The sequence below is a fragment of the Muntiacus reevesi genome, chromosome 1, assembly GCF_963930625.1.
Source record: "Muntiacus reevesi chromosome 1, mMunRee1.1, whole genome shotgun sequence".
Taxonomy (NCBI): Eukaryota; Metazoa; Chordata; class Mammalia; order Artiodactyla; family Cervidae; genus Muntiacus; species Muntiacus reevesi.
This window is the reverse complement of record NC_089249.1, coordinates 72,160,206-72,186,782: the sequence shown is the minus strand read 5'-3', so window position 1 is coordinate 72,186,782 and position 26,577 is coordinate 72,160,206. Positions and strand designations below refer to the sequence as shown.

At 41.8% G+C, this 26,577-nt stretch overlaps 1 protein-coding gene across 1 annotated transcript; it reads right to left on the bottom strand.

Annotated features, from left to right (window-relative positions):
* Positions 1–1,194: 1,194 nt before the first annotated feature.
* SLAMF6 (SLAM family member 6) lies at positions 1,195–20,485 on the bottom strand. The gene is made up of 8 exons (XM_065925404.1): positions 20,380–20,485; positions 9,102–9,425; positions 6,452–6,715; positions 5,858–5,977; positions 5,132–5,170; positions 3,950–4,029; positions 1,947–2,021; positions 1,195–1,494 (listed from the first exon to the last, which is right to left on the bottom strand). Exons 1-8 carry the CDS (start codon positions 20,483–20,485, stop codon positions 1,447–1,449), a joined length of 1,056 nt encoding a protein of 351 aa, XP_065781476.1. The 3' UTR covers positions 1,195–1,446.
* Positions 20,486–26,577: the final 6,092 nt, after the last annotated feature.

Genomic DNA, 26,577 nt, shown 5'->3' with positions numbered 1-26,577 from the left:
AAGATTTTTTTGTTCTAGTTCTGTGAAAACTGCCATTGGTAATTTGACAAAGATTTCATTGAATCTGTAGATTGCCCTGGGTAATATAGTCATTTTGACAATGTTGATTCATCCGATCCAAGAACACAGTATGTGTTTCCATCTGCCTGTGTGGTCTTTGGTTTCTTTCATCAGTGTATTATACTTTTTGAAGTACAGGTTTTTGTTTTCATAGGTAGGTTCATTCTTAAGTATTTTATTCTTTTTGATGCTGTGGTAGATGAGATTATTTCTTGAATTTTTTTTTCTGACCTTTTGTTGTTGATTTTGTTGATTTCTCTGCATTAATACTGTATCTTGCAACTTTACCAAATTCACTGATGAGCTCTAGTAGTTTTCTGGTTGTATCTTTAGAATATTCTATGTGTAGTATCATGTCATCTGCAAACAGTGATAATTTTACTTTTCCAATTTGGATTCCTTTTCTTTTCTTTTCTTCTCTGATTGCCATGGCTAGTTCTTCCAAAACTATTTTTTTTTCCCATTGATTTTTATTAGTTGGAGGCTATTTTGAATAAAAGTGGCGAGTGGCGAGAGTGGACATCCTTGTCTTATTCCTGATCTTAGAAGAAATGCTTTCAGCTTAACTGTTGAGTATGATGTTAGTTGCAGGTTTGTCACATGGTAAGTTGCTGCAGTCCACCAGGCTCCTCTGTCCACAGGATTCTCTAGGCAAGAATACTGGAGTGGGTTGCTATTTCCTTCTCCAAGGCTTGTCATATATAGCCTTTATTATGTTAGGGTTGTTTCCCTCTATGACCACTTTATGGAGAGGTTTTCTTTTTTTCAGTTTTATTTATTTTTAAAAATTTATTTATTTTAATTGGAGGCTAATTATGTTACAATATTGTAGTGGTTTTTGCCATACATTAACATGAATCAGCCATGGGTGTACATGTGTTCCCCATACTGAACCCCCCTCCCACCACCCTCCCCAAGAGTTTTTTTTAAAAATCATAAAAGGGTGTTGAATTTTGTCAAAAGCTTATTCTACATCTATTGAGATGATCGTATAATTTTTATCCTTCAATTTGTTGATGTAGTGTATCACATTGACTGATGTGCAGATATTGAAAATCCTTGCATTCCTGGGATAAATCCCACTTGATCATGGTGTATGATCCTTTCAATGTATTGTTGAATTCAGATTGGTAGTATCTTGTTGAGAATTTTTGCAGGCCTATTATCTGATGTATATTTTCGCCTGGAGCCGATTAGAAAATGTTATTTGGGTCACATTCTGGAAATGACGTTATTCCTTAAATGTTTGACCTGAGTAAGCAGATTCAAGTCTGATAATCCTAGATATTCAAATTATGTGGTCAGTCAGAAGCCAAGCTCTGTTCTTTCTCATGGGATCAGGAGCAGATATGTAATTCTGAAATTCCTTTGAAGTCTTTCAGAAAATTACATGACGTTGTTATGGGCAGTTGTCCTGGAATAAATGGGCTTTCTCTAATAGGAAAAAGAGAAAAATAAAGAAGGTCAACAGAAACCAGAGTGTCAGGCCATTCCTCATGGTTATAGAGGTGTCTGGAAGTCACTATGGGCAGATAGGGATATTCACAGCCTAAGGTAAGATTAAATTAAAAGAAAAATAAGTAGCTTACATCAATTTGCTATACAGCAGATACTGGCATAACATTGTAAACCAACCATACTTCAAATAAAAATAAACAAACAGATGTATATTTTTAAAAAGTAGGTTAAAAACTCAGTTAAGTGTGGTGATCCTAATATTAATACAAGGTAACTTCCTGGATGTGTTTTAGGTATATCCTGAGACTTTCTGTATCCTGTATTTCTGGCATCAGTAAAATGGTCCCTTTACTATTACTATATTTGCGAAATCTTAGGTGTGAGAAGAGAGGTAAGAATGTAAGAACAGCTGGAAATTATGGGCTTACCTCTTGGGGATGATGAACTTCAGAATAAATTGTGTTGGAGTCATTGTTTTTCACAAGTTTTGAGATTTCTGCTTCCTGTAGAACACAATCATATTGATTTGGCTTACATAAAGAGATATGTACTCATGTACACATATATCACATAAAACTCATGCAAACAGATATATTCCTGGGAAAGACAGTGTGACAAAAGAGGGATGATGTCAAAACTCTTCAGGACGAAGGCTATGGAGTGTTTAGCAAGAGGAACTGGAAACCAAGCACCACTAGCTCTCAGATTTGGGAAGGATTTCCTTCACCTTTCCTGAGCCCCAGATTGAAACACAGCACGCCAGCAAACCAGTGGGCTCATGAACCTGAGAAAGACGAAAGGGTGACCTTGTTGGCAGATGGTGTGAAGGAAAGAAAGCATTCTTGTCCTGCATTCAATTCTACTCTCTTTCCTTCATTTTTAAGAACTAACCTACAGGGACTTTCCTTGTGGCCCACCTGTTAAGAATCTGCCTGCCAAGGCCGGGGATGTGAGTTTGATCTCTGGTCTGGGAGGATCCCACCTGCCATGGGGCAACTAAGCTCATGTGCCACAACTGCTGAAGTCTGTGCACCCTAGAGCCCATGCTCTGCAAGAAGAGGATCCACTGCAAAATGAGAAGCCCATACTCTGCAACTAGAGAGAGTAACCCCTGCTCACTGCAACTAGAGAAAGACTGTGAGCAGCAACAAATACCTAGTGCAGTCAGAAAAAAAAGAACTAACCTACACTGCCAGATGGTTAGTGTAGTACATCTTCAGTCTCAGATCTTTACTACCTATAACTGGAGGTATTGCCTGCTCTATTTTGCCCCTGTGATTCTAATAACCTGGCCATCATGTCATTGGGGTCTCCTTGAACATGCAGAACTGTTAGAATAGGAATACCTTGTCTTAAGAATGACTCTGCTTGGAATAAAAAGCCTGATAATAACAGAAGTCCCCCGTGCTCATAGTTTTTGGCATTTTAAATGAATTAGGGTATATATAGGATGTTATTAAAACCTCTGAAACTCTCCAAAGTACCATGATTTGCTAAAGAAAAAGTTAATAAATTTGTTGGAGATTAGATTCTTGGTTTGTTGCGAGTGATTCATCTTGTCATCAAGAGAAAATTGGAAAGGCAATTGAAATATCTGAGGTGAGAGCATCTCTTGTTTGTTATCTTTAAAGAGTCTACTTTGCAAACATCTGTAAAGGGCTTTGTGAGGGGAGATTGGCTGTGGAACCCAAGATTTCTAGCTAGACTACTGCTTCCATCATTAAAGAATGCTGGCTCTCTCGGCTTATTTTTCATTAGATGTGGAAATTGGTCTCTCAGGATGTGTAGTGTTATTTAGAAATGTACCCTCTGCCGGTGCTTTATTTTGGGGCTGATGAAGAATTACTGATGCATGATGGGGAGTTCCTGGTGCCTGACCAAGGCCATCCTGTTATGTTGCTAGAGGGGAGGGGACGATTGAGGGCTGCTCATGCCTTTAGTGTCTTTCACAGTTGAGGGATTGCCAATTCTTGTCACTCTTTCTCTCTTAAGAGACTCTTCTGAGCCGTGCTATTTCCCCTACAAAAGGATGAAAAGCCCACTGATACAGAATTGTGTCCTTTGAGAACTCTCAAACTTAACAACTTTATCCATCCAGCAGATATTTACTGGGCTTCATGCTAAGACACAGGGGAAGAGAGAGGAAGACATAATTTTCACTTCCAGGCAGCCTGTAAGTAAGCTGAAGGGACATGACTTACTGATGCATTACATAGTTAGATTAAGCAATGTAAAGCAAGGTATGACTAAACATTCCACTGGCATGAGAGCAAAAGGGTGTAGAAAGGTCCCACACATAACTCTTGTTACTGCCTTCACTTCACCTCAGTGGTGTACATCATTTGGATTTAGTCAGATAATTGTGACAAGTTCATTAATAATGACTGTAAAAATAATGACCATGATGGAGTATAAACCTGAAAGTACTCACCCTGTTTGAATGGGTGACCTGAACATACACAGTGTTCCCTGAAGAGAAGGAAGCGTACTCTAAGTTACTCACAGTTTCTGCTGTTAACACAGGAAGACACAGTCAATGACTGAAGGACTCTGGTCTGCCCTCCCAGGACCTTATCACCCGCACATCACTCTCTGGCCCCAAAGAGGTAGTTGCTTGAAACATTGCCCTTCCTTAGGGTACATTCATTGTCCCAGTCTTGGGAGTTCAGGGTTGAACCAGAACTTTTTCAGCTATTCGATCTATTTCTGATCTCATCTCCCGGGGGAACGTAGTCTTGAGCTACCCTAAAGCCTCAGAGTCTCCCTGGATTCACAGGAAGGGAAGCTTCTGGAACAAAACAGCACTGGCTCCATAGGAGCTAGAGAATCTCATTGGTGAGCATAATGGAGCCAGATTGTCTCGCATTTATAGTACTATCCAACTTCTCAGAGCTCCTTAGAGTGGGTTTGATTATATTAGAGATGAGAAACTGGAGGCTCAGAAAGTTTTACTGCCTTGGTGCAAATTTACACAGGAAATGATCAAATACGAATTTGAATGCATGCCTTCTGATTCATAGCTCAGTTGGTAAAGAATCCACCTGCAATGCAGGAGACCTGGGTTTGATCCCTGGGTTGGGAAGATCCTCTGGAGAAGGGAATGGCTACCCACTCCAGTATTCTGGCCTGGAGAATTCCATGGACTGTACAGTCCATGGGGTCACAAAGAGTCAGACACGACTGAGCGACTTTCACTTCAAACTCAATACCCTAACTCTGGGTGAATAGAGTGATGGGGTCAGGCAGTCATCTCTGGGCATTTGATGCTCTGGTCCTGTCTTTACACTGCACCTGCTGTTGATAATGGACAGGCCACGAGCCCTTTCACTGGCACTCAGTCTCTCCATTGATAGGATGGGAAATGGCCCTAATCCCATCCCAAGAAATTGCCTGAGTGACCAGTTTGCATTCTTGTAAGGGACCCGGTAGGTCCCACAAGGGACAGACTTGCACAATTCCAGGTCTTCTTCCCTTGCACCATCTGGTCCATCTGAATAATGACATTGTGACCTCCTCCTCTCTCATTATCTAGCCCTCTGATCACCCCACTTCATTTTCCATTTGGCTCTTGCCATCTGTTTAGTGACTGGGAATGAAGAGTCTGGAAGCTCACCAGGACACTGGGTTTGCTGAGTAGAGAATTGAAAGAAACCTGAAAAATAAAATCAGGGAAATTGAAATCTGTGACTAGTGAGATAAGCCTCCCACCCTCTACCCCGTAGGTGTCTCTCTAGAGTAACAGTCCCCAACGCTTTTGGTGCCAGGGATGGTTGGTGGAGGGGGTAGTTTCAGGATGGTTCTAACACATTATACTTTTTGTGCACTTTATTTCTATTTTGTGGCAATCTCAAGATATACTGCCTTGACTTTAGGTTAGATGTCTCATACCTATGAGAATCTAATGCCACCCCTGATCTACAGGAGGTGGGGCTTAGGTGATGTGAGCGATGGGGAGGGGCTGGAAATACAGATGAAGCTTCATTTGCTTGCTCACTGCTCACCTCTGCTATGTGAACTGGTTCCTAAGAGGCCACCATCTGGTACCAGCCCGGGGTCTGGGTGTCAGGGACCCCTGCTCTGGAGGATGTGGTGGGAAAGGGGCCCAGAAGGGAGGGCAGGCAGGCCCCAAGGCTGGGTCCTGCATTTTCTAGTAGGACACTTTCCTTAAGAGATTAGCGCATGTGTATTCACAGCCCAAGTGTCCCAGTGGACTGACTGAGCCAGGTTTGCATCCTCCCTCCCCACCCCCATCTGTCTTCTACAAGACAGAGTCTTGTAACAACCCCAGACTCTAAGTCTCTGAAGCCTGGGAGAAGTAACAATAAGAAGAAAGGAAAACCTGCTACTTTTTTCCTCTGAACAAATATTAATATCAATGCAATGAAGAATATACATGTCAAAACAACCACAATGATAATCCATCTGATATCCAGGTTTTCATTTTTCCCATTAATAACACCTGAAAAGAAAAAAAAAAAAAAAAAAAGAAGTTGCATTTGAGACACATCGAGCGAGGCCCAGAGTGGTATTTTAGAGCCTCCATTGCATCTCTTCTAGACCATCTTTGGGGGTTGGGTGGGTTCATCTACCCCAGAGGTTCTGGGGGTCTGGGCAGGATTTCTGCGAGTGGGAGTCTCATTTAGGCAGGGCAGGGCAGAGCCTGGTAGAGACAGAGAGAAGAAGCAATCTTGCCCTCCTGAGGACTTTGCTCTTGGGCTCTGGGAGGCTTAGAGAAATGGTTGGTGGAGGGGGAGGGAAAAGGAGGGCGATCTAGAGGAGTAAGAGACCCAGAGCTCCAGGGGGTGTCTGTCCTGTCACAGCATCACTCAGCCGCCTCCCATGGGGCCACTGTTTTAGGAATCATAAAGGGCATGAGGGACACCCCACACCCCACAACACTCAAGGTCCTCAGAGAGACCTGAGACAGACTTACCTTTACAAACACTCTTGTCAGAGACAGAGAAGGATAAATTGCTGACAGGATTCTCAGCTATGCAGGTGTAGGTCTCTTCATTGAGGCTCTTGGGGTTCCAGGATACAGAAAGATTTGCTTCACTATGAAATGGATTTCCTGCTACCTCCCACCTGAATGAGACATTATCACTTGGATTCTCCACAGAGCAGGTCAGCTGGATCTCACAGGTACTATTTTCAGACAGTTTGGTGTGATGGGCAACTTGTAAGTTGCTCAGTCGTCCTGTGTGCAGAGAAGAGGCCTGGATGAAGGACAAATGGCTTGGCTCAGCCCTCTGTGAAAAATCTCTATCACCCCCATCTTTCCATGTATCCCACCTGACACTGCTGTATACTCTGTAAATAACTCTGCGTGTGCTGCCTGATTGATGGGGTTGAGGCCTGTGGTGACCAAATGGTGAGGGACGTCAGCATGAGACAGAATAGGCAGTGGAACAGAAGGAAGGGGGAGACTGGAGTTTCTGCCAGCTAGTCAGGTGATTTTGAGCTGATCACTTTAATTTTTGGAGCTCCAGTTTATTCCTGGGGTCCTTCCTGCCCTTGTTCACTGTCCCTTGTGTAAAGATAATTTGGGGACTATGCAGCCCAGCCTTAGTTCAGAAACCAGAGGAGCAGGTGCATGAACCCTGTTTCCTCCATTATCAGAATTTTCCTAGCTGGGATGGAAGATAAAAGCTTAACTTACTTGGAGAACCAAATTTCCCACAACTTTGTTGGGATATTGGTTCTCATTGGATCTGATGCTGCCTCAAATGATAATAAAGAGATCTTGATGCAGAGTGTCAGCAAGTCAGAAAGGGGTGTGTTAAGAACTAAAGAATTAGGGAAGGAAGGAGTGCAGAAACAGAGCAAGCAAGCAGTTCATGGGAAGGAAGAAGTGCAATCTATTTGGGCGTTTGAGAATATACATGATGCAGATACTTCTGAGAGCGGAGACCAGAAAATATTACCTAAGATTGTGTCAGCACTTGTGAATCAGCGTGAACATGGAGGCGGTACAGGAAAACCTTCTGACCTGGGCTTGGCCCAAGGGTTGAAATAAAGATGACCCAGTAAAAACTGGAATGACTCCAACTATCTCATTAGAAGAGATTAGGCAAAGCATTAAGTTCAGCTAACTGAGTAGGGGTTGTGGAACATACCTTGTTCAAACAGAATTTTCATGTCATGGCAAGAGTGGATTTGGAGTTAGGAAGACCTAGGTTAGAATCACGGCTTTGTCATTTACTGGCTACATGACCTTGGACAAATTTTAGTCTCTGCTTGCCCCAATTTCTTCATATGTAAAACTGGGCAATAATACCTACTTCTTGGAATTATGAGAATTAAATGAGATAGCACATAGCACAGCAATGGCAAATGTTTGGCTTGAATTGGCTTCAACCAATGTCCATTGCTGACCTCAAAAACCTATATTGATATCTTACTCCACTTGATGGATATATAATTACCCACTTGACATTTCCACCTGAGCATAATGTATACCCGCAAGTCAACATGTGCAATATCCTCTAATTGTTCTCCACCCCCCAAGAGTAGAAGCCAAAGTCCTTGTGACGGCTCCCAGAGCCTTAGGTGATGTGGCTCCCTATTCCCTTACTGACCTCATTTCCTGTTACTCTCTCTTACTCTGCTGCTTGATGTTTGAGCCTGCCAGACTCAGGGAGGGCCTGTTCTGGATAGCTCTTCCCTCAGATATCTGCATGGCTCACTCTTCCACCTGTAACTGGCCTTGGCTCTAATGTCATCTTCTCAATGAGGCCTATTATGACCCCTCCATTTAAAACAGACTGCTGCTTTCTGGCATTTCTGGTGGTCCTTATGCTGTTCTAATCTCTTTTTCCATGAGTTGCTCTCATGGCTTACTTACTGTGTTCTTTGTTCATATATTATGTGTATTTTTATTATTGCCCCCCATACCCTCTACCCAGAATGTCAGCTCCATGAGGTCAGGGATCTTTGTTTTGCTCACTGATATATCTCAAGGGCCTAAAACAGAGTCTCAAACATCATTCACGGTTAACAAATACTGTTGACTCAGTGAATAAACTTAACATGACTCACATTTTTCTTAACGCTAAATCTTACTCCCAATCAATTGATATTGGCCCATAAGATCAAATTTTTGCTATTTCTAGCCTAGTACACATAGATTAATTGGTCAATGTTTTAAAAAGCTGATAATTTTTATCTTAAAATTCCTTGGCACAATTGTAAAACATGTTGGTGTACCTTACGTTTGTTTTTGTGTATGTGCTTTTGAAGGAGAGGTACTCCAAAATGCCCTGGGAATGTATTGGCATTCAGTCTCAGGAGTGTGGTTGTTGCAGAAGTTGTACTTGGTCTTCTAAATAGTCGCAGAAGAAACTTGTCTCAACAAGTGTAACGGAGCCTGATACAGGGTCAAGGAGTCATAAGATTTCGGTTCTAATCTCAGTTCTGTCACTAACTGCTGTGCAGTGTCATTGAATTGTTTTGTTTCTGGACCTCAGTCTAGCTCCAAATGCCATACTTTTTACCACAAGTCTATAGTGCATGTTTGCAGTCACATAGAATTGATATGTACTATTTTTTAGTCCATACAAAATTAAGCCCGAGTTTTGACTCACTGAAGATCTGCAGGTTATAATCTGTGTACAGAGGGGAGGTTGGTGTGGTTATCTGGGCACGGTAATGTCCCGCGTCTGCCATTGTCAGATTGTTGAGCTGCAATGAGTAGGACTCGGTGATATTCAGTCGATCTTTCCGTGTTGGATCAGTCACCTGTATTTTTGCTTCTTTTGGCCATATGAAGATGACAGAGTTTCCCTTGTGAAGCCAGGTGATGGACGAGATACTCTCTTTCACAGGAAAATTTGAGGGGAGAGTTACAGACTCCCACAGGACCCCGTTCACAACCAATGGGGTTGAGCTGACTTCTGAAACTGAGTTCCCTGTGAACACAGAAAGCAAGCTGTTGTAACTCTCCCTTCCCTCCCCCTACTTCCCACGCCCTTTCTCCTTGCTGCCAGTCTGTTAGAGCTCACTGATGCTGAAGTCCAAAGATAAGATGAAGAGGAAGAGAGCTGGGAGGAGTGCTGAAGTAGACAGTCACAGAGGCTCCACCAACAAAATGCCTGGCACCCTTGGTTGATGAGTGGTTGGTCCCAGCCAGTCTACCTTCCCACACTAGCTGGTCACACCTGGGCCATAGCCATGCTATCCAACCCCAGCCTCTGAGTTATTTGGGCATGAGATGGAGACGGACAACTGCATCCAACTCCTGGCACAGATTTCAGAAACTGCAACTCTTTACTGATGAAATATAATTAAAGCTTTAGTAAATACCTGCTGTGTTCAACATAGTAGGCTTGTGAGATTTAAAGGACTAATAGCAGGAATTTACAGCTCTTATACATTATTTCATCTGATGCTGACAACAATTCTGGCACTCTTTACTGATGAAATATAATTAAAGCTTTAGTAAATACCTGCTGTGTTCAACATAATAGGATTGTGAGATTTAAAGGACTAATAACAGGAATTTACAGCTCTTATACATTATTTCATCTGATGATGACAACAATTCTGACAGGTAGGATGAATATTATCATATCCATTTACAGAAAAAGATCTGAGGCACAGAGTAGTTAGCTAATTTTTCTAAGGTTACCCAGCTAAAGAATAATAGAGTTGAGATTCAGATCCAACTCCTTTGACAATGTTTTGTGCTCCTTGCATGATACCAGAAGATATCTTTTCTGCTCCCAAAAGATAATTGTCTAGGAGTTGAGAAGATAAAAACTGGTAAGTATAAAATTAATACATATAACTTCAAAGTAACATGTAATGGCTACACTCTCATAAGCCTATCTCAGAGCCATTAATGTTTGAGCAAAAAAGGTGAAATGGTTACAATCATTTTTAAAGAAGATTCTTCCTTAACATCTTTTGCCAAATTCCTAGCATTTATCATACCATTTTGTAGCCCTCTGTTCTCTTGTTAACTTAATCATCTTATTTAATAGTTATCTTAATTATCTTTATATCTGAGCACAGAGCCTGATTCAAAGTAGGATCTGGAAATATTTGAGTGAATCAATGAATAAGTAACCATTACCACTAGGATTCAGCAATATGTGAACTGAGAACTTCCAGGTGTTCAAGCTGGATTTAGAAAAGGTAGAGGAGCCAGAGATCAAATTGCCAACATCTGCTGGATCACAGAGAAAGCAAGAGAATGCCAGAAAAACATTTATTTCTGCTTCATTGACTATGCTAAAGACTTTGGCTGTGTGGATCACAACAAACTGTGGAAAATTCTTAAAGAGATGGGAATATCAGACCACCTTATCTGTCTCCTGAGAAAGTTATATGCAAGACAAGAAGCAACAGGTAAAACTGGGCATAGAACAACAGACTGGACAAAATTGGGGAAGAAATATGTCAAGCCTGTATATTGTCACCCTGATTACTTAACTTATATGCAGAGTACATCATGTGAAATGCCAGGGTGGAGGAATTACAACCTGGAATCAAGATTGCCCAGAAAAATATCAGCAACCTCAGATATGCAGATGATACCACTCTAATGGCAGAAAGTGAAGAGGAACTAAAGAGCCTCTTGATGAGAGTGAAAGAGGAGAGTGAAAAAACTGGCTTGAAGCTCAACATTAAAAAAAAAGGTCATGGCATCTGCTCCCATCACTTCATGGCAAATAGATGGGGAAAAAGTGGAAGCAGTGATAGGTTTTATTTTCTTGGACTCCAAAATCACTGCAGAGAGTGACTGCAGCCATGAAGTTAAAAGATGCTTGCTCCTTGGAAGAAAAGCTATGACAAACCTAAATAGCATATTAAAAAGCAGAAACATCACTTTGCCGACAAAGGTCCTTATAGTCAGAGCTATGGTTTTCCTAGTATTCATGTACGGATGTGAGAATTGGACCTTAAAGCAGGTTGAGTGCTGAAAAATCGATACTTTTGAATAACCGATACTTTTGAGAAGACTCCTGAGAGTCCCTTGGACAGGCAAGGAGATCAAACTAGTTCATCCTAAAGGAAGTCAACCCTGAATATTCATTGGAAGGACTGATACTGAAGCTGAAGCTGAAGCTCCAATACTTTGGCCACCTGATTCGAAGAGCCAACTCATTGAAAAGTCCCTGATGCTGGGAAAGATTGATAGCAGGAAGAGATGGGGGCAACAGAGGATGAGATGGTTGGATGGCATCATCAACACAATGAATATGAGTTTAAGAAAGCTCTGGGAGATAGTGAAGGATAGGGAAGCCTGGCGTGCTGCAGTCCATAAGGTCTCAGAGTTGGATGTGATTTAGAGACTCAACAGTAACAACTGTTATAACAACCTCAAGTTTCTTAAGATCCCTTAGTTCTCAGGAGAGACTCTGAGTAGGGGAGGAAATGTCTCTTAGAAATTTTGTGCTCAACTTCTGGGTAAGCTCACACTTCCTCTCTCAAATTGTCATATGCATGCCTGTCACATAAACACTGCCATAAACTTCAGCCCTTACTACATTTTTCCATCAGCATTGTAACATGCTGTTGTTTGTCATTTGACCCTTCTTCCCTCTTGGAATCACATGCACAAATATCACAAGGAAAATCTTGAGTGAAAAAGGAAAATTCAGATACAAATAGAATACAGTGACATGCTTCCATTTATTTAAATTTTAAAAACAAGCAAAATAAGTCTATTCTTTTAAAAGTTGGGATAGGGTTACCTTTGAGGAGGAGGGAGGGAGAGCAAGTAGGAGGGAGCATAGCGAGGGTTTTCTGGGCTGCTGGTTATGTGCCATTTCTTAACCTATGTCTGGATACACAGATTTGTTCATTTTATGATTATTCATTGAGCTGATACTTAGGATTTGCAGTTTTCTCTATTTCAGTAAAAGAGGTTAAACAACAAAAAGCAAAACAAAATAATTGCAATGGCCTATGCGGGACAAGGGCTTCCCTGGTGGCTCAGATGGTAGAGTCTGCCTACAGTGTGGGATACCTGGGTTCGATCCCTGGGTCAGGAAGACTCCCTAGAGAGGGAAATGGCAACCCACTCCAGTACTCTTGCCTGGAAAATCCCTTGGACGGAGGAGCCTGGCAGGCTACAGTCCATGGGGTCACAAAGAGTCGGACACGACTGAGCGACATCACTTTCTATGAGGGACAGAGTGATCTGATTCTTTTTCTCTTTGGCATAATTTCCTATAACTCTCCACCTTCTTCCCTTCCCAGCTCACATTATGCGGGCCTGGTTCTTCCTTGAAAGGCCAGGGTTGTACACTTGTAACTGCCTCTGTCTGGAATGCCCTTCCCCGAGGTGTCCACACGGCTCACTCTTTCGTCTCTATAAGGTCTTTAACGCAAACTTGCCCTCTCAAGGAGGTCTTCTATGACCACACTTTCCGCACCACCAGTCCTCACTGCTGTACACTCACTGCCTTTGAATTTGTTTTTCTCTGTATTACTGTCTACCACACTTTGTAACTCGCATATTTGTTTTACTGCTCTTTTCCCCTTCCACTAGAACATAAGCTCCACGAAAGCAAGGATTTTCATCTGGCTTGTTCGCTGTGGTGGACACTCTTGAACAGTGCTTGGCACCTAGTAGGCCCTGGTGGTTCAGTGGAAAAGAATCTGCCTGCAATGCAAGGGACTCAGGAGATGTGGATTCAGTCCCTGGGTTGGGAAGATTCCCTAGAGGAAGGCATGGCAATCCATTCCAGTATTCTTGCCTGAAAAATCCCACAAACAGATGCACCTGGAAGTCTGCAGCCCATGGGGTTGCAGAGTCAGACATGACTGAGCACGAGCAAGAATCCTGTTAAGTGAATGAGTGCATCGCCACTCCTCATCTTGGAGTTTCTGTGCCAAGGATGTTTAGGTCCAGTTCCTCTTTGTAAAGAATCTTGGCATATCCTGTGGCCCCAGGACTCTTTAGGAACTGTTCTTCTTTGACTAGTATAAACTTTTAAGCTTCCTTTGTCTTTACAGATTGAAATCCTTCATTTATTTAGCAATCATTTTACTATTTGCTCAGCTCGATGCCAATTCGAACTTCCCTTATGGCTTAGCTGGTAAAGAATCTGCCTGCATTGTGGGAGACCTGGGTTCGATCTCTGGATTGGGAAGATCCCCTGGAGAAGGGAAAGGCCACCCACTCCAGTATTCTGGCCTGGAGAATTCCATAGTCCATGGGGTTGCAGAGAGTCGGACCCAACAGAGCGACTTGCACTTTCACTTGACTCCCCTGGTGGTCCAGTGCCTAAGACTGAGCTCTCAATGCTGGGGCCCTGGCTTTGATCCCTGGTTGGGGAACTAGATACAACATGTCACAACTAAGACCCTGCACAGCCAAATAAATAAATAAAAATAAATATTCTGGAGAAGGAAATGGTAACCCACTCTAGTACTCTTGCCTGGAAAATCCAATGGACGGAGGAGCCTGGTAGGTTACAGTCCATGGGGTTGCAAAGAGTAGGACACGACTTCACTTTCACTTTCATGCCAATTCAGTGAATAAAAGTCTTAGAAATCATGGCATTGAGAGCATATTTATTAGATTCCTTTCATATACCAGTTTCTGGGCTGATGACTGTGAATACAAATATGAATAAGACCCTGTATGTCCTCTGGGCTCACCTTGTGGTAGAGAAGCCTGACCGGTAAACATGCAGCTATGGTGTGGCGAGTTAGGCATTGACCTAGGATAGAGTTTGCTTCCGTACTGCCCTCCCATCACTGATTTCACCCTGTATGCTCAGTATCAAGTGTTTCTTTCTCTTAGCCATAATTACAAGGTTGCTTTCCTCTATTATCCATACTCTTGAGTGTAGGGATTATGCTTATTATCTCTACAACCCTAGGTTTTAGCACAATTTTGAGCCCAATAAATGTTGAGTTGATAAGAGGTATATGCTCTATGGGTGTGCAAATAGTGAATTGATGGAGCAGGAAGGGTTGGAGGTTGTCAGGAAACACATCACAGAGAAGATATCATTGTAGCACGGCTTTGAATAAAAACAAGAGGTCCTTCATTGCTTGATTATTTCAAGAATGACCAGCTCGTTATTTGCTCTGCTGTTCCCTTTGACTGAAACACCTCGCCCACATTTTCCCCTCGGGTGAGCTCCTATTTATCCTTTAAGGGTAAGTTCAAATTGCTTCTATTTGTGGGGTTTTGCATCAGTCCAGGAGAGTAGAAAGGAGTTTGTAGTGGGAGAAGAGGAAAAGGTGTAGGAGGAGGAGAAGGGGTAGGTAGGAGTAGTTCCCTGCAGGTCTAAGAATAAGATTTAAACCGCTGTGCTTAAGGAAGGTGAAGGTCAGAAGCTGCTTTTGAAAAAGATCAAAATTACTTTTGAAAATGTTCAAAAGCTCCTCTGAAAGACTTGGACTGAGGGAGAACTGTTTTGGGGTCCAGATGATGCAGTATGGCCCAGAGAGCACAAGAAGGTATTTTTCTCTACTCTACCTGGAATCAGCACTGATGCTTTGGGAATGTCCTAGTTCTGTATCCTTGGCATGAACATTGATGTTCTCTGCAGAACACTGAGGTCTACCCTAAGTGGTTCAGCTGATAGCAGATTTAATTAGGACTAGAAACAGAAGAGGCTAAGAATTGGGAAGATGCCTCATGACTGCAACAGAAGGCTGCTTTGGGGATCCATGGGAAGTTCTCTTATTAGTCACTGGGGGCCACTTGGAGCATGGGGTTGGTGCTGAGGTCTTGCTCACCCTCTGGTGTGGATGTTGAGTCAGCAGAAATTTGGGGTATGTTTGTTTACAAGTTTCACTCACTCTGGGAACATGAGTAGTTTCTTCGTCAGCTCATTAAGCCCTCAGAATCTGGCCCAGGGAAACTGGAATACTGCATAGGTTGAGATTAGAATGTGAAGTGTCTTAAATGATTATCTGAATGATTTTTTTTTTTTGAATGTAGGAAGAAAAATGGAGTATTTCTGAGAAATGAGAAGGAATAGAGAAAGCAGGTAAGACTGAGCTGATTTTGAAAAAATGTCAGAGAAACTTTGGGTTATCTAAGCTAGGGGACTGGCTCAGGCCTCTCTAAAGGAAAGAGAGATATAGTGGGCTGTTTCAGCTCAGCATGAAACACATTCAGAAGGATAGAAAATATATGAATAGCCAATAAGCACACAAAAAGATGCTCAATATCATTAATTGTGAGGGAAATGAAATCAAAATCTCTATGAAATGCCTTTACATCCACTAAGATGGTGACTAATAATAATAACAACAATAAAAATAATTGAAAAATAAGTGTTGGTAAGGATGTGGAGAAATTAGAACACATTGCTGGTGGGAATGCAAACTGGTACAGCCACTGTGGAAAAGCTATTTAGTGATCCCTCAAAAAATTAAGTACAGCATTATCATATGATCCAGCAGTTTCATCCCCAGAAGAACTGAAAACAAAAACTTGTACAAAAGTCTTCATAATATAACTATTTGAAAAAGCCAAAAGCTGGAAACAGCACAGATGTCCATCAGTAGGTGTGTGGATAAATAAGTTATGGTACACACATACAATGGAATATCATTCAACAATAAAAAGGAATGAAGTATCACTACATGATACAATAGGAATAAAACTTGAATACATTTTACCAAGAGAAAGAAGTTAGACATAAAAATTCACAGATTACATGATTTCCTTTATATGAAATATCCAGAATAGGTGAACTCATTGAGACAGAAAGCAGATAAATGTTTGAAGGGGGATAGTTGGGGAGAGAAATGAGAAGGGATTGCTTAATGAGTACAAGGTTTTCTTCTGGGGTGATGAAATGTTCTGGAGCAATAGAAGTGGTAGTTGCCCAATGCTGTGAATTCACTAAATGTCACTGAATTTGTACACTTTAATATTATTATTTTATATTTTGTGAATTGCACCTTAATTAGGGGAAAAAAAAAGGGAGAAAGACAACAGTCTGTGCATGGAGACCCAACTGAGGCTGGATCTGGAGTGAGGCCGAACACTGGGAGGCATGAAAGGCTGGCAGTCCAGTGGGCAGTGGCTGCAGACTCTGAGAGCTGGAAAGACCCAGCTGTTCTTGATAATCACAAAATGTAAAACAACTCTCTGCCTGTCGTGAGCAACAATAAACACTGATAGGTGTGGATGGCTGGTAAGAAGTAGATAATGCTGCTCAGGGGAAGGGAAGTCATTGGATTATAGTCTCTGAGCAGAAAAACCTGCAAAGTTTTTGGCTCAAAGCCTCAGAATCAATGGTTGGCCCATGTGTATTGGTTGTAGCATATATTTCCTCCTACTGTTCTCTCTTGAACATCAGAATTCCTGTATCTGCTTCTTGCAAACACACTCAAAGAACTAGTTCTTATTTCTCCATCCTTCCATCCCCATTGTGGCTAAAGTCTCATGTGTGGTCCACGGAGCAGCACTGGTGTTGCTTGGGAACTTGTCATAAATGCAGAGACTTAGTCTCCTTTCCAGAATCAGCATTATAATAAGATCCCCTAATACTTTGTATGCATATTAACATTTAATAAGTTCCTACCTAGAAAGAATTAAATGTAGAGGCAAGTGAGATTCATTTTCTCCAGGGCATGATGATGTTTGATCTCAATTATATCTATTGGAATTATTTCTTAACACGGTTTATCTTTACAGCTAAATTTCCTAAAAGGAGCAAGTTATGGTGTCTGGCCCCTTGAAAGAATGTAGGCTAGCATGAGTCATCTTCCTTCATGCTTGCTTCAAGATTGATTTTATTTGTACCATACTCTTCTCACAGTGGTTTCCCTTCCTTAATCATTCTAAACTCTTCCCTGAACCAGGGTCTTTGCACATGTAATGTCCACTGCTTTGAAAGCTTCTTTATTAGACTCCTCCCTTGTTTGACTTCTCTTTAGACATCAGTTGAGATGCTTTCCAGAAAATCCTTTCCATACCACCTCCATCTAAAGCAGGTCCTCTTGTTTTCCTATCCCATGGTCCTGAAACCAAGCAGGACCCTGTGGGGCTCATGGACACCAAAGCCTTTCTGTCCTGCATATCTTGCTTGTAGGGAATAGACTCCAGCATTCATGACCTTCAAATCTTCCCTGGTGGCTCAGACGGTAAAGCGTCTGCCCACAATGCAGGAGACCTGGGTTCAATCCCTGGGTCGGGAAGATCTCCTGGAGAAGGAAATGGCAACCCACTCCAGTATTCTTGCCTGGAAAATCCCATGGACGGAGGAACCTGGTTAGGTTTTAGTCCATGGGGTCGCAAAGAGTGGACAGACTGAGCAACTTCACTTTCACTTTAATGACCTTCCCTGAGTTCCTAAGGGCAGATTATAACAATTGCTAATCTGGAAAAAGAAGGAATGCAGACACAAGGGAAGAGCAGTAAAAACAATGGTGCAGCTTTGGGGAAGGGTCCTGGTTCTGCCTTAAGCATGCACAGCAATATCTTTGAGCTCTTTATACTAATAGAACTAACACTCCCAACAAATGGAAGATGCCAGCACTCTTCATTCCAGATTAAAGGAACTAGAGAAGCTCTTCTAGAAGATCACCTGAGATCAGATTAAAGGAACCACAGAAACTCATCAAATTATCTGAGATGAGATTAAAATAGTACAGGCCCTCCACACACCCTAATCTTATTAGCAACCCTACCCTTGAATGGTTGCTATAAAACTCCTCACCAAATCCTCTCAGGTTGGAACACATGGTTTTTGAGAGCAGAAGCCTACTGTGTCTCCCTTTTCCTGGCAAACCAATAAAACTATTCTTTTCTACTTCACCCAAAACTCTGTCTCTGAGATTTGATTCAGCAGCAATTTGGCCAAGTTTTCAGCATCAGTACCCTGCTTATTATCTTCTTAGGATCACAGTTTATAATTACAAATACATTTATGTGAATATATAGCTATTTGTAAACTATGCAGCATAGTAAAATGGTTATGAATAAACTCTGGAGCCAGTCTCCCTAAATTATAACCCATAAATTACAGCTTTCTTCCTGGACCTCAGAACACCTGCAAACACATTCAAGTATATTTCATTTCCTATATTAGCCTCACTTCCCCCACAACAGTGTGACATTAAGCAAATTATTCAAGCGTTGTATGCCTCATTCCTCTTCCTTAAAGTGGGGATAAGAATAGTGTATATTTCATAGGGCCCTTATGAGAAATATTCATGGGAATGGGGAGAAAAATGGGAATTTTAACTTGAGGGCAATCAGAATATTGAATTCTAGAGATGAGTTCAATTTTGCAAGGAGGCAAAGACAGGGATCTCTTGTCTGCCTCCATGGCTCCTGGGCAGGGGGTAGCTCTTGAATGTATACATTTTTTCTCTTTCTGCTCTTGTACATATTCCCCAAGTTTCTGTCCTCCTTACATTTTTCTTCTTAGCTTTATTTATTATTTCTATGCTGTGAGTTCAAAGCCTCCAGCCTCAGCTCTACCTCTGGTCCTAAATTTCCAGCTACTTCCAGGAAATCTTCTCACGAATATCACATTAACATCTTAAAATTAGTAGGTCCAAAGTTGAAATCATCTTCTCATCATGGCTGCTCCCTCCCCCCTCCCGACTTTCTAAACTTTCTGGCTGTTCTGTCTGAAATGTCACTGCTCCCAATATTTAATCTCTCCTTTCTTTGGTTGATTTATTTCCTCCTTGTCTTTTATCACTATCCAATATTCTTATTTATTTTGTTTCACCTGTTTCTTTTGTTTATAGTTTGTTTCCTCTGCTAAAATGTTAACTCTGTGAGGGCAGAAATGTTTTTCTGCTTCATTCATGGTGTGCACTCAGAACCTAGAACAGTGCCAGGCATCCAGTAGGTGCTCAATGGTTGCTTATTGGATGACAATGAATTCCCTCCCCCCCCCCCCCATTCCCATTGCCAGGTAATTAGCTAATTCTACATCTGTGGCGATTCTTGCTTCTGTCCTTTCTCTTGTGCTGCTGCCATTTTGATTCAACCATCACTGTTCCTCAAAACTATCACAAGATCTTGCCACCTACTGGCTAATGAAGTCTGTGCAAGTTATTTCAAAAGAGGATAATAATAGCACAGGCTCCTAGAACTGTCAAAAACCTTACGTCTATGATGTAAGTATAGCATTTGACCCAGTGCCTGGAACAGTATGAGTCCACAGTGAATATTAACTATTTTTACCTGCTACCCTGGGCTAGTTCTGGGATAGCTTTCTTGTCTTGTCTCCTGCCCCTTCCTGCACTTTGGCCCCAGCGGACCACTTGTGTTTCCCCAAAACCTGACATGAACCTTCAGGTTTTCCACATAATGGACAGCAGGGAATGAGAGGTATGTAGGATCTGAGAATTCCTGTCTGGCAGATTAGGTATTGCTGGACTAGTTAGTCCTTGATTTGTATCAAAGGAAAGGAAAGCTGGAGAGTAGTTTTTTCAAAGTATGCAAAAACCGAGAACACTATCTCGAGTGTTTTAGCTGGGTTCGGAAATTTCAGCTAAGCAGAACCATAGATTTTCAATATTTTCAATGAGGCTAAGAAGGAACATGTAGCCTACTTGTGATCACACAGTAAGATAGTAGCTACTCTGGTGAGAAGGCTTCTTTTCTTAACCTTAGCTCTCTTTATACCACAACATGCTGGTTATAAACCCCAGTCGTGTCTTAGAAAAGCTCATTTCCCATGCCCCAGCATATAATTCATTTAAATGCAGACACAGTTGAAGCTGTTAACTCTAAATGATCTCAGGCTGTAAGCTTTTAAGTTGAGAAGCAATGGCAGTTTATCAGGCATCTCTGTGAGCCCCACCAGATCCCTTAGTAGAGATACAGACAGACACCTACATGTAGGTGATTTAGATCGAGCAAACTGCAAAAACCAGGAGTCAAACATGACTACATGGGTATACTTCAGCATTTACCTGGGACAAGGAAGGAGACAAGCGTGAGAGACTGGATCAGCCGTATCATGCTCTTAGCAGTGGAGAGTGGTGTTGGAGACTTCAAGACTGTCAGCGTTCTTGCCATTCTCTCATAAACTGAAAGTGCTTCTTATCGACACTGCCTGTTTCCTCTCAGAGGCGTGGCAAGACCTTCTTCCCCCACACTAAAAGTCCCAATTTTATTTTGTAAATTTGTTTACTTTTTTTCTGAGCTAAGTGCAAAAATCATGTGTGATGTGAATTGGAATCTTCACTACTGTCAACTTAAAAAATAGTTGCAACCTAAAAGTTGAGAGTTATGTTTTATTTAGCAGAAATTTTTAGGACTTCAGACCTGGGAGACAGCATCTCAAGTAACCCCGAGAGAGCTGTTCTGAGGAGGTGGTGGGGAGAAATTAGGCTATACAGAAGTTTACATCAAGGGGCTGGTAGCTCGAACATGAAAAGATTACTGTTAATTAAAGAAATATCTCAAGTTAAAGAATTTAGCACTTTTCTATGTATGGAATATGTAAGAGTCTGGGCTTACAAAAATCATTCTGTTCATATGCATCTCAGCTACTTGGGGCCAGCATCCTGCATTTTTTTACATCCTTGGTTCCTCAAAGTGAGTGGAGGCAGCATGATAGCTGTTGGATCTCAGATATTCTTCTCTTTTATGGTTGCCATGGAGGACTGGAATCACTGATGACTGTGACATTCTTGTTTATTGATATGGCAGGAAATATTCCATTTCTTACTATCTATATCCTTTTTTCTTTCATTTTGATTTTTTTTTTTTATCGTGGTAAAACAACTGTCAACTACAAATTGGCACTTGCCACGGGCACTTGCTGTCTTCCTTTACAATGGTTAAATCATATGCTGCTGCAGCTGCTGGTCTTCAACAGCTCCTGAAAGAAGTTCAGGGCGGAGAGCAAAAATGAGGCACTTCTGTGCTCTGGGAAAAACTGGCAGGACAGGTCTTCAAATGGTTAGGTTGCAAGAAGGGGGACCCCTTCCAGGTGGAAGGGAAAGTGGACTCTTGCCTAACACTCAGAAATGAACTGTCTGAGGAGACACATGTGCTGACAAAGGAGTCTTTATTGGGAAGGGGCACCCGGGCAGAGAGCAGGAGGGTAAGGGAATCTGAGAGGACAGCTCTGCCATGTGGCTTGCAGTCCTGGGTTTTATGGTGATGGGTGAGTTTCTGGGTTGTTTCTAGCCAATCACTCTGATTCAGGGTCCATCCTGGTGGCACACACATTATGCGGCCAAGAAGGATGTCAGTGAGAAGGATTCTGGGAGGTGGTAGGACACATGGCATCTCCTTTTGACCGTTGCCAAACTCTTCTGGTTGGTGGTGGCTTACTAGTTCTGTATTCATTGCCAAGACCTCCTGTTGTAAAATAACTCATGCAAATGGTTACTATGGTGCCTGGCCAGGGTGGGTGGTTTCAGTCAGTGTGTTTACTCTAACAGTTAGATATTTTCAGGAGTCAGTTTTATGAGCCCGATTCTTGTATCTCCTTATATCTAGAAAAACACTAAAATCCTTCCTGGTGACAACTGTTCCTTGATGTCAATCCAGGAATGTGGACTGACTCATTGGATTGACAAATTCAATGACCAGAAAGCTTCACCAGACTAGCAGAAACCTTCTGGGAAAATACATGCTTGATTGCATGTATTTCTCCTTCACCAAAACCACATGCATACCTTCTTCCCCTGCCTCTTTGGAACAGTTTCTCAGAGCTATCTGAGGTGCTGTCTCTTGGGCTGCAGTCCTCATTTTTGCACCAAATAAAACTTAATTTGTAACTCTCATGTTCTGCATTTTTTTGTCGATTCAACCTAAATTGTATACTGTGGTTATGTAATCCAAAACTTACTGTTTTAACTGTCAGTTCAGGAAATTAAAAAAAAAAACCCGTGTTTTGCAACTTCCAACATTATACATTTCCAAAATGCTTAATTGCCTTCAATATTGTGATTCAGCTGTATCATTCAGATGACCAAATATATGTGAGATATATCTATTTCACATATATTCGGTCTTGGTCCACAATTCCTGGCTCACAGCTCTCAAAATCTTCGGAATTTCCTGAGCTATTAGAATAAATACAAACATCTTTTGCTATACTATTTGATCCCTTGTCTTCAATTTCTGAAATCACTTTTGTTGTGCAGTCGTTAAGTCATATCCGAGACTGTGTGACCCCATGGACTAGAGCACTCTAGGCTTCCCTGTCCTTCAATATTTTCTGGAGTTTGCCCAAACTCATGTCCATTGAGTCAGAGATGCCATCTAACCATCTCATCCTCTGTCAACCCCTTTTCCTCCTGCCCTCAAGTTTTTCCAGCATCAAGGTCTTTCCTGATGAATTGACTCTTTGCATCAGGTGGCCAAAGCCTGAGGAAGTGTTCATGGGAACCTCTGATATGTAGCTGGTAGGTCAAAAGCCCAAGTGACAGCCTGCACTTGTGACTGGCATCTGAGGTGGTGGTGTGGGGTGGGGGCAGTCTTGTGGGACTGAACTGTAACCAAGCAGGACCCTATGGAGCCTTCCCCAGACTCACCCTCCCATCCCATGGCTTCTGCCTGCCTCTTTTTTTTGTAGAAAAGTTTAATTCTCCAAGGCCTCCCCTGAGTCACAAAAGATGAGCTCAAGAATTGATTGAATTGATGTGAACATGAAGTAACAACAACAACAAAGACTTGGGCCAGGAAAACTGGTAATGAATCAAACTGAATCAGCCACAAAGCAGCCACAGAATGTTGAGCTCTTCCCTGAAGGACATAGATAGTGTCTGATGCACATTCCCCAGTTGTCTGACAGATACTAAAACCCTCACCAAACTGAAGAAGCTAACTAGATAATGAAAGTGAGCCCCAGACTGGCTGGAGTCTGAGGACTTATGATGTTAACACCGGTGACACCACCCTATTATTCACCATTAACCAGTCAGAATTGTGCATGAGGTGATCATACAACCTGTGACTCACTTCCATCATTCTGCCCTTTAAAAAGGTTCCCTGAGAGCCATGAGGGACTTCAGGTTTTCTTTCTTTCTTTTTTTTTTCGTTCATTTTTATTAGTTGGAGGCTAATTACTTTACAATATTGTAGTGGGTTTTGTCATACATTGACATGAATCAGCCATGGATTTACATGCATTCCCCATCCCGATAACCCCTCCCACCTCCCTCTCTACCCGGACTTCAGGTTTTCTGAGCATCAGTTGTCTGCACTCCTTGTTTGGCAGCTACAAAAAACACTGTACTTTCCTTCAGCATAGCCCAGTATCAGTAGGCTGGTTTACTTTGCACAGGTGAGTGGACTGAAGTTTGGTTCAGTAACAAACTCTTAACCTACGGAACCTGATGTTATTTCTAGGCAGAGAGTGTCCAAATTGGGTTGTATTATAGACTACCACTAATGGAATTCTCCATTCAGTTCAGTTCAGTCCTTCAGTCGTGTCCGACTCTTTGAGACTCCATGGACTGCAGCAGGCTAGGTCTCACTGTCCATCACCAACTCCTGGAGTTTACTCAAACTCAATTCCACTGAGTCGGTGATGCCATCCAACCGTCTCATCATCTATCATCCCCTTCTCCTCCACCTTCAATCTTTCCCAGCATCAGGGTTTTTTCCAGTGAGTCAGCTCTTCGAAACTGGTGGCCAAAGTATTGGAGTTTAACTGCAACATCAGTCCTTCCAATGAACCCTCAGGACTGATTTCCTTTAGGATGAACAGGTTGGATCTCCTTGCAGTCCAGGGGACTCACAAAAGTCTTCTCCAACATCATAGTTCAAAAGTATCAATTCTCCGGTGCTCAGCTTTCTTTATAGCCCAACTCTCACATCAATACATGACTGCTGGAAAAACCATAGCCTTGACTAGATGGATCTTTGTTGGCAAAGTAATGTCTCTGCTTTTTAATATGCTGTCTAGGTTGATCATAACTTTCCTTCCAAGGAGTAAGTGTCTTTTAATTTCATGGCTGCAGTCACCGTCTGCAGTGACTTTGGAGCCCCCCAAAATAAAGTCTGCCACTGTTTCCCCATCTATTTGCCAAGAAGTGATGGGACTGGATGCCATGATCTTAGTTTTATGAATGCTGAGCTTTAAGCCAGCTTTTTCACTCTCCTCTTTCACTTTCATCAAGAGGCTCTTTAGTTCTTCTTCACTTTCTGCCATAAGGGTGGTGTCATCTGCATATCTGAGGTTATTGATATTTCTCCCGGCAATCTTGATTCCAGTTTGTGCTTCATCCAGTCCACTGTTTCTCATGATGTACTCTGCATATAAGTTAAATAAGCACGGTAACAATATACAGCCTTGAAGTACTCCTTTTCCTATCTGGAAGCAGTCTATTTTTCCATGTCCAGTTCTAACTATTGCTTCTTGATCTGCACACAGATTTCTCAAGAGGCAGGTCAGGTGGTCTGATATTCCCATCTCTTAAAGAATTTTCCACAGTTTGTTGTGATCCACACAGTCAAAGGCTTTGGTATAGTCAATAAAGCAGAAATAGATGTTTTTCTGGAATTCTATTGCTTTTTTAGTAATCCATCAGATGTTGGCAATTTGATCTCTGGTTCCTCTGTCTTTTCTAAAACCAGCTTGAACTTCTGGAATTTCACAGTCCACATATTGTTGCAGCCTGGTTTGGAGAATTTTGAGCATTAATTTACTAGTGTGTGAGATGAGTGCAATTGTGTGGTAGTTTGAGCATTCTTTGGCATTACCTTTCTTTGGGATTGGGATGAAAATTGACCTTTTCCAGTCCTGTGGCCACTGCTGAATTTTCCAAATTTGCTGGCATATTGAGTGCAGCACCTTCACAGCATCATCTTTCAGGATTTGAAATAGCTCAACTGGAATTCCATCACCTCCACTAGCTTTTTTCGTAGTGATGCTTTCTAAGGCCCACTTGACTTCACATTCCAGGATGTCTGGCTCTAGGTGAGTGGGAGTGATCACACCATTGTGATTATCTGGGTCTTGAAGATCTTTTTTGCACAGTTCTTCTGTGTATTCTTGCCCCTTCTTCTTAATATCTTCTGTTTCTGTTAGGTCCATACTATTTCTGTCTTTTACTGTGCCCATCTTTGCATGAAATGTTCCCTTGGTATCTCTAATATTCTTGAAGAGATCTCTAGTCATTTCCATTCTATTGTTTTCCTCTATTTCTTTACACTGATCACTGAGGAAGGCTTTCTTACCTTTCCTTGCTATTCTTTGGAACTTTGCATTCAAATGGGAATATCTTTCCTTTTCTCCTTTGCTTTTTGCATCTCTTCTTTTCACAGCTATTTGTAAGGCCTCCTCAGACAGTCATTTTGCTTTTTTGCTTTTCTTTTTCTTGGGGATGGTCTTGATCCCTGTCTCCTGTACAATGTCATGAACCTCCGCCCATAGTTCATCAAGCACTCTGTCTATCAGATCTGGTCCTTTAAATCTATTTTTCACTTCCACTGTATGATTGTAAGGGATTTGATTTAGGTCACACCTGAATGGTCTAGTGGTTTTCCCACTTTCTTCCATTTAAGTCTGAATTTGGTAATAAGGAGTTCATGATCTGAGCCACAGTCAGTCCCAATCTTGTTTTTGCTGATTATATAGAGTTTTTCCATCTTTGGCTACAAAGAATATAATCAATCTGATTTTGGTGTTGACCATCTGGTGATGTCCATGTGTAGAGTCTTCTCTTGTGTTGTTGGAAGAGGGTGTTTGCTATGACCAGTGTGTTCTCCTGGCCTTTGCCCTGCTTCATTCTGTACTTGAAGGCCAAATTTGCCTGTTACTCAGGTGTTTCTTGACTTCCTACTTTTGCATTCCAGTCCCCTATAATGAAAAGGACATCTTTGTTGTGTGTTTATTCTAAAAGTCCTTGTAGGTCTTCTTAGAACTGTTCAACTTCATCTTCTTCAGTATTACTGGGCAGGTAATATACTTGGATTACCATGATATTGAATGGTTTGCCTTGGAAAGGAACAGAGATCATTCTGTCATTTTTGAGATTGCATCCAAGTACTGCATTTCAGACCCTTTTGTTGACTATGATGGCTACTCCATTTCCTCTAAGGGATTTTTGCTCACAGTAGTAGATATAATGGTAATCTGAGTTAAATTCACCCATTCCAGCCCATTATAGTTCACTGATCCCTAAAATGTCGATTTCTTGCCATCT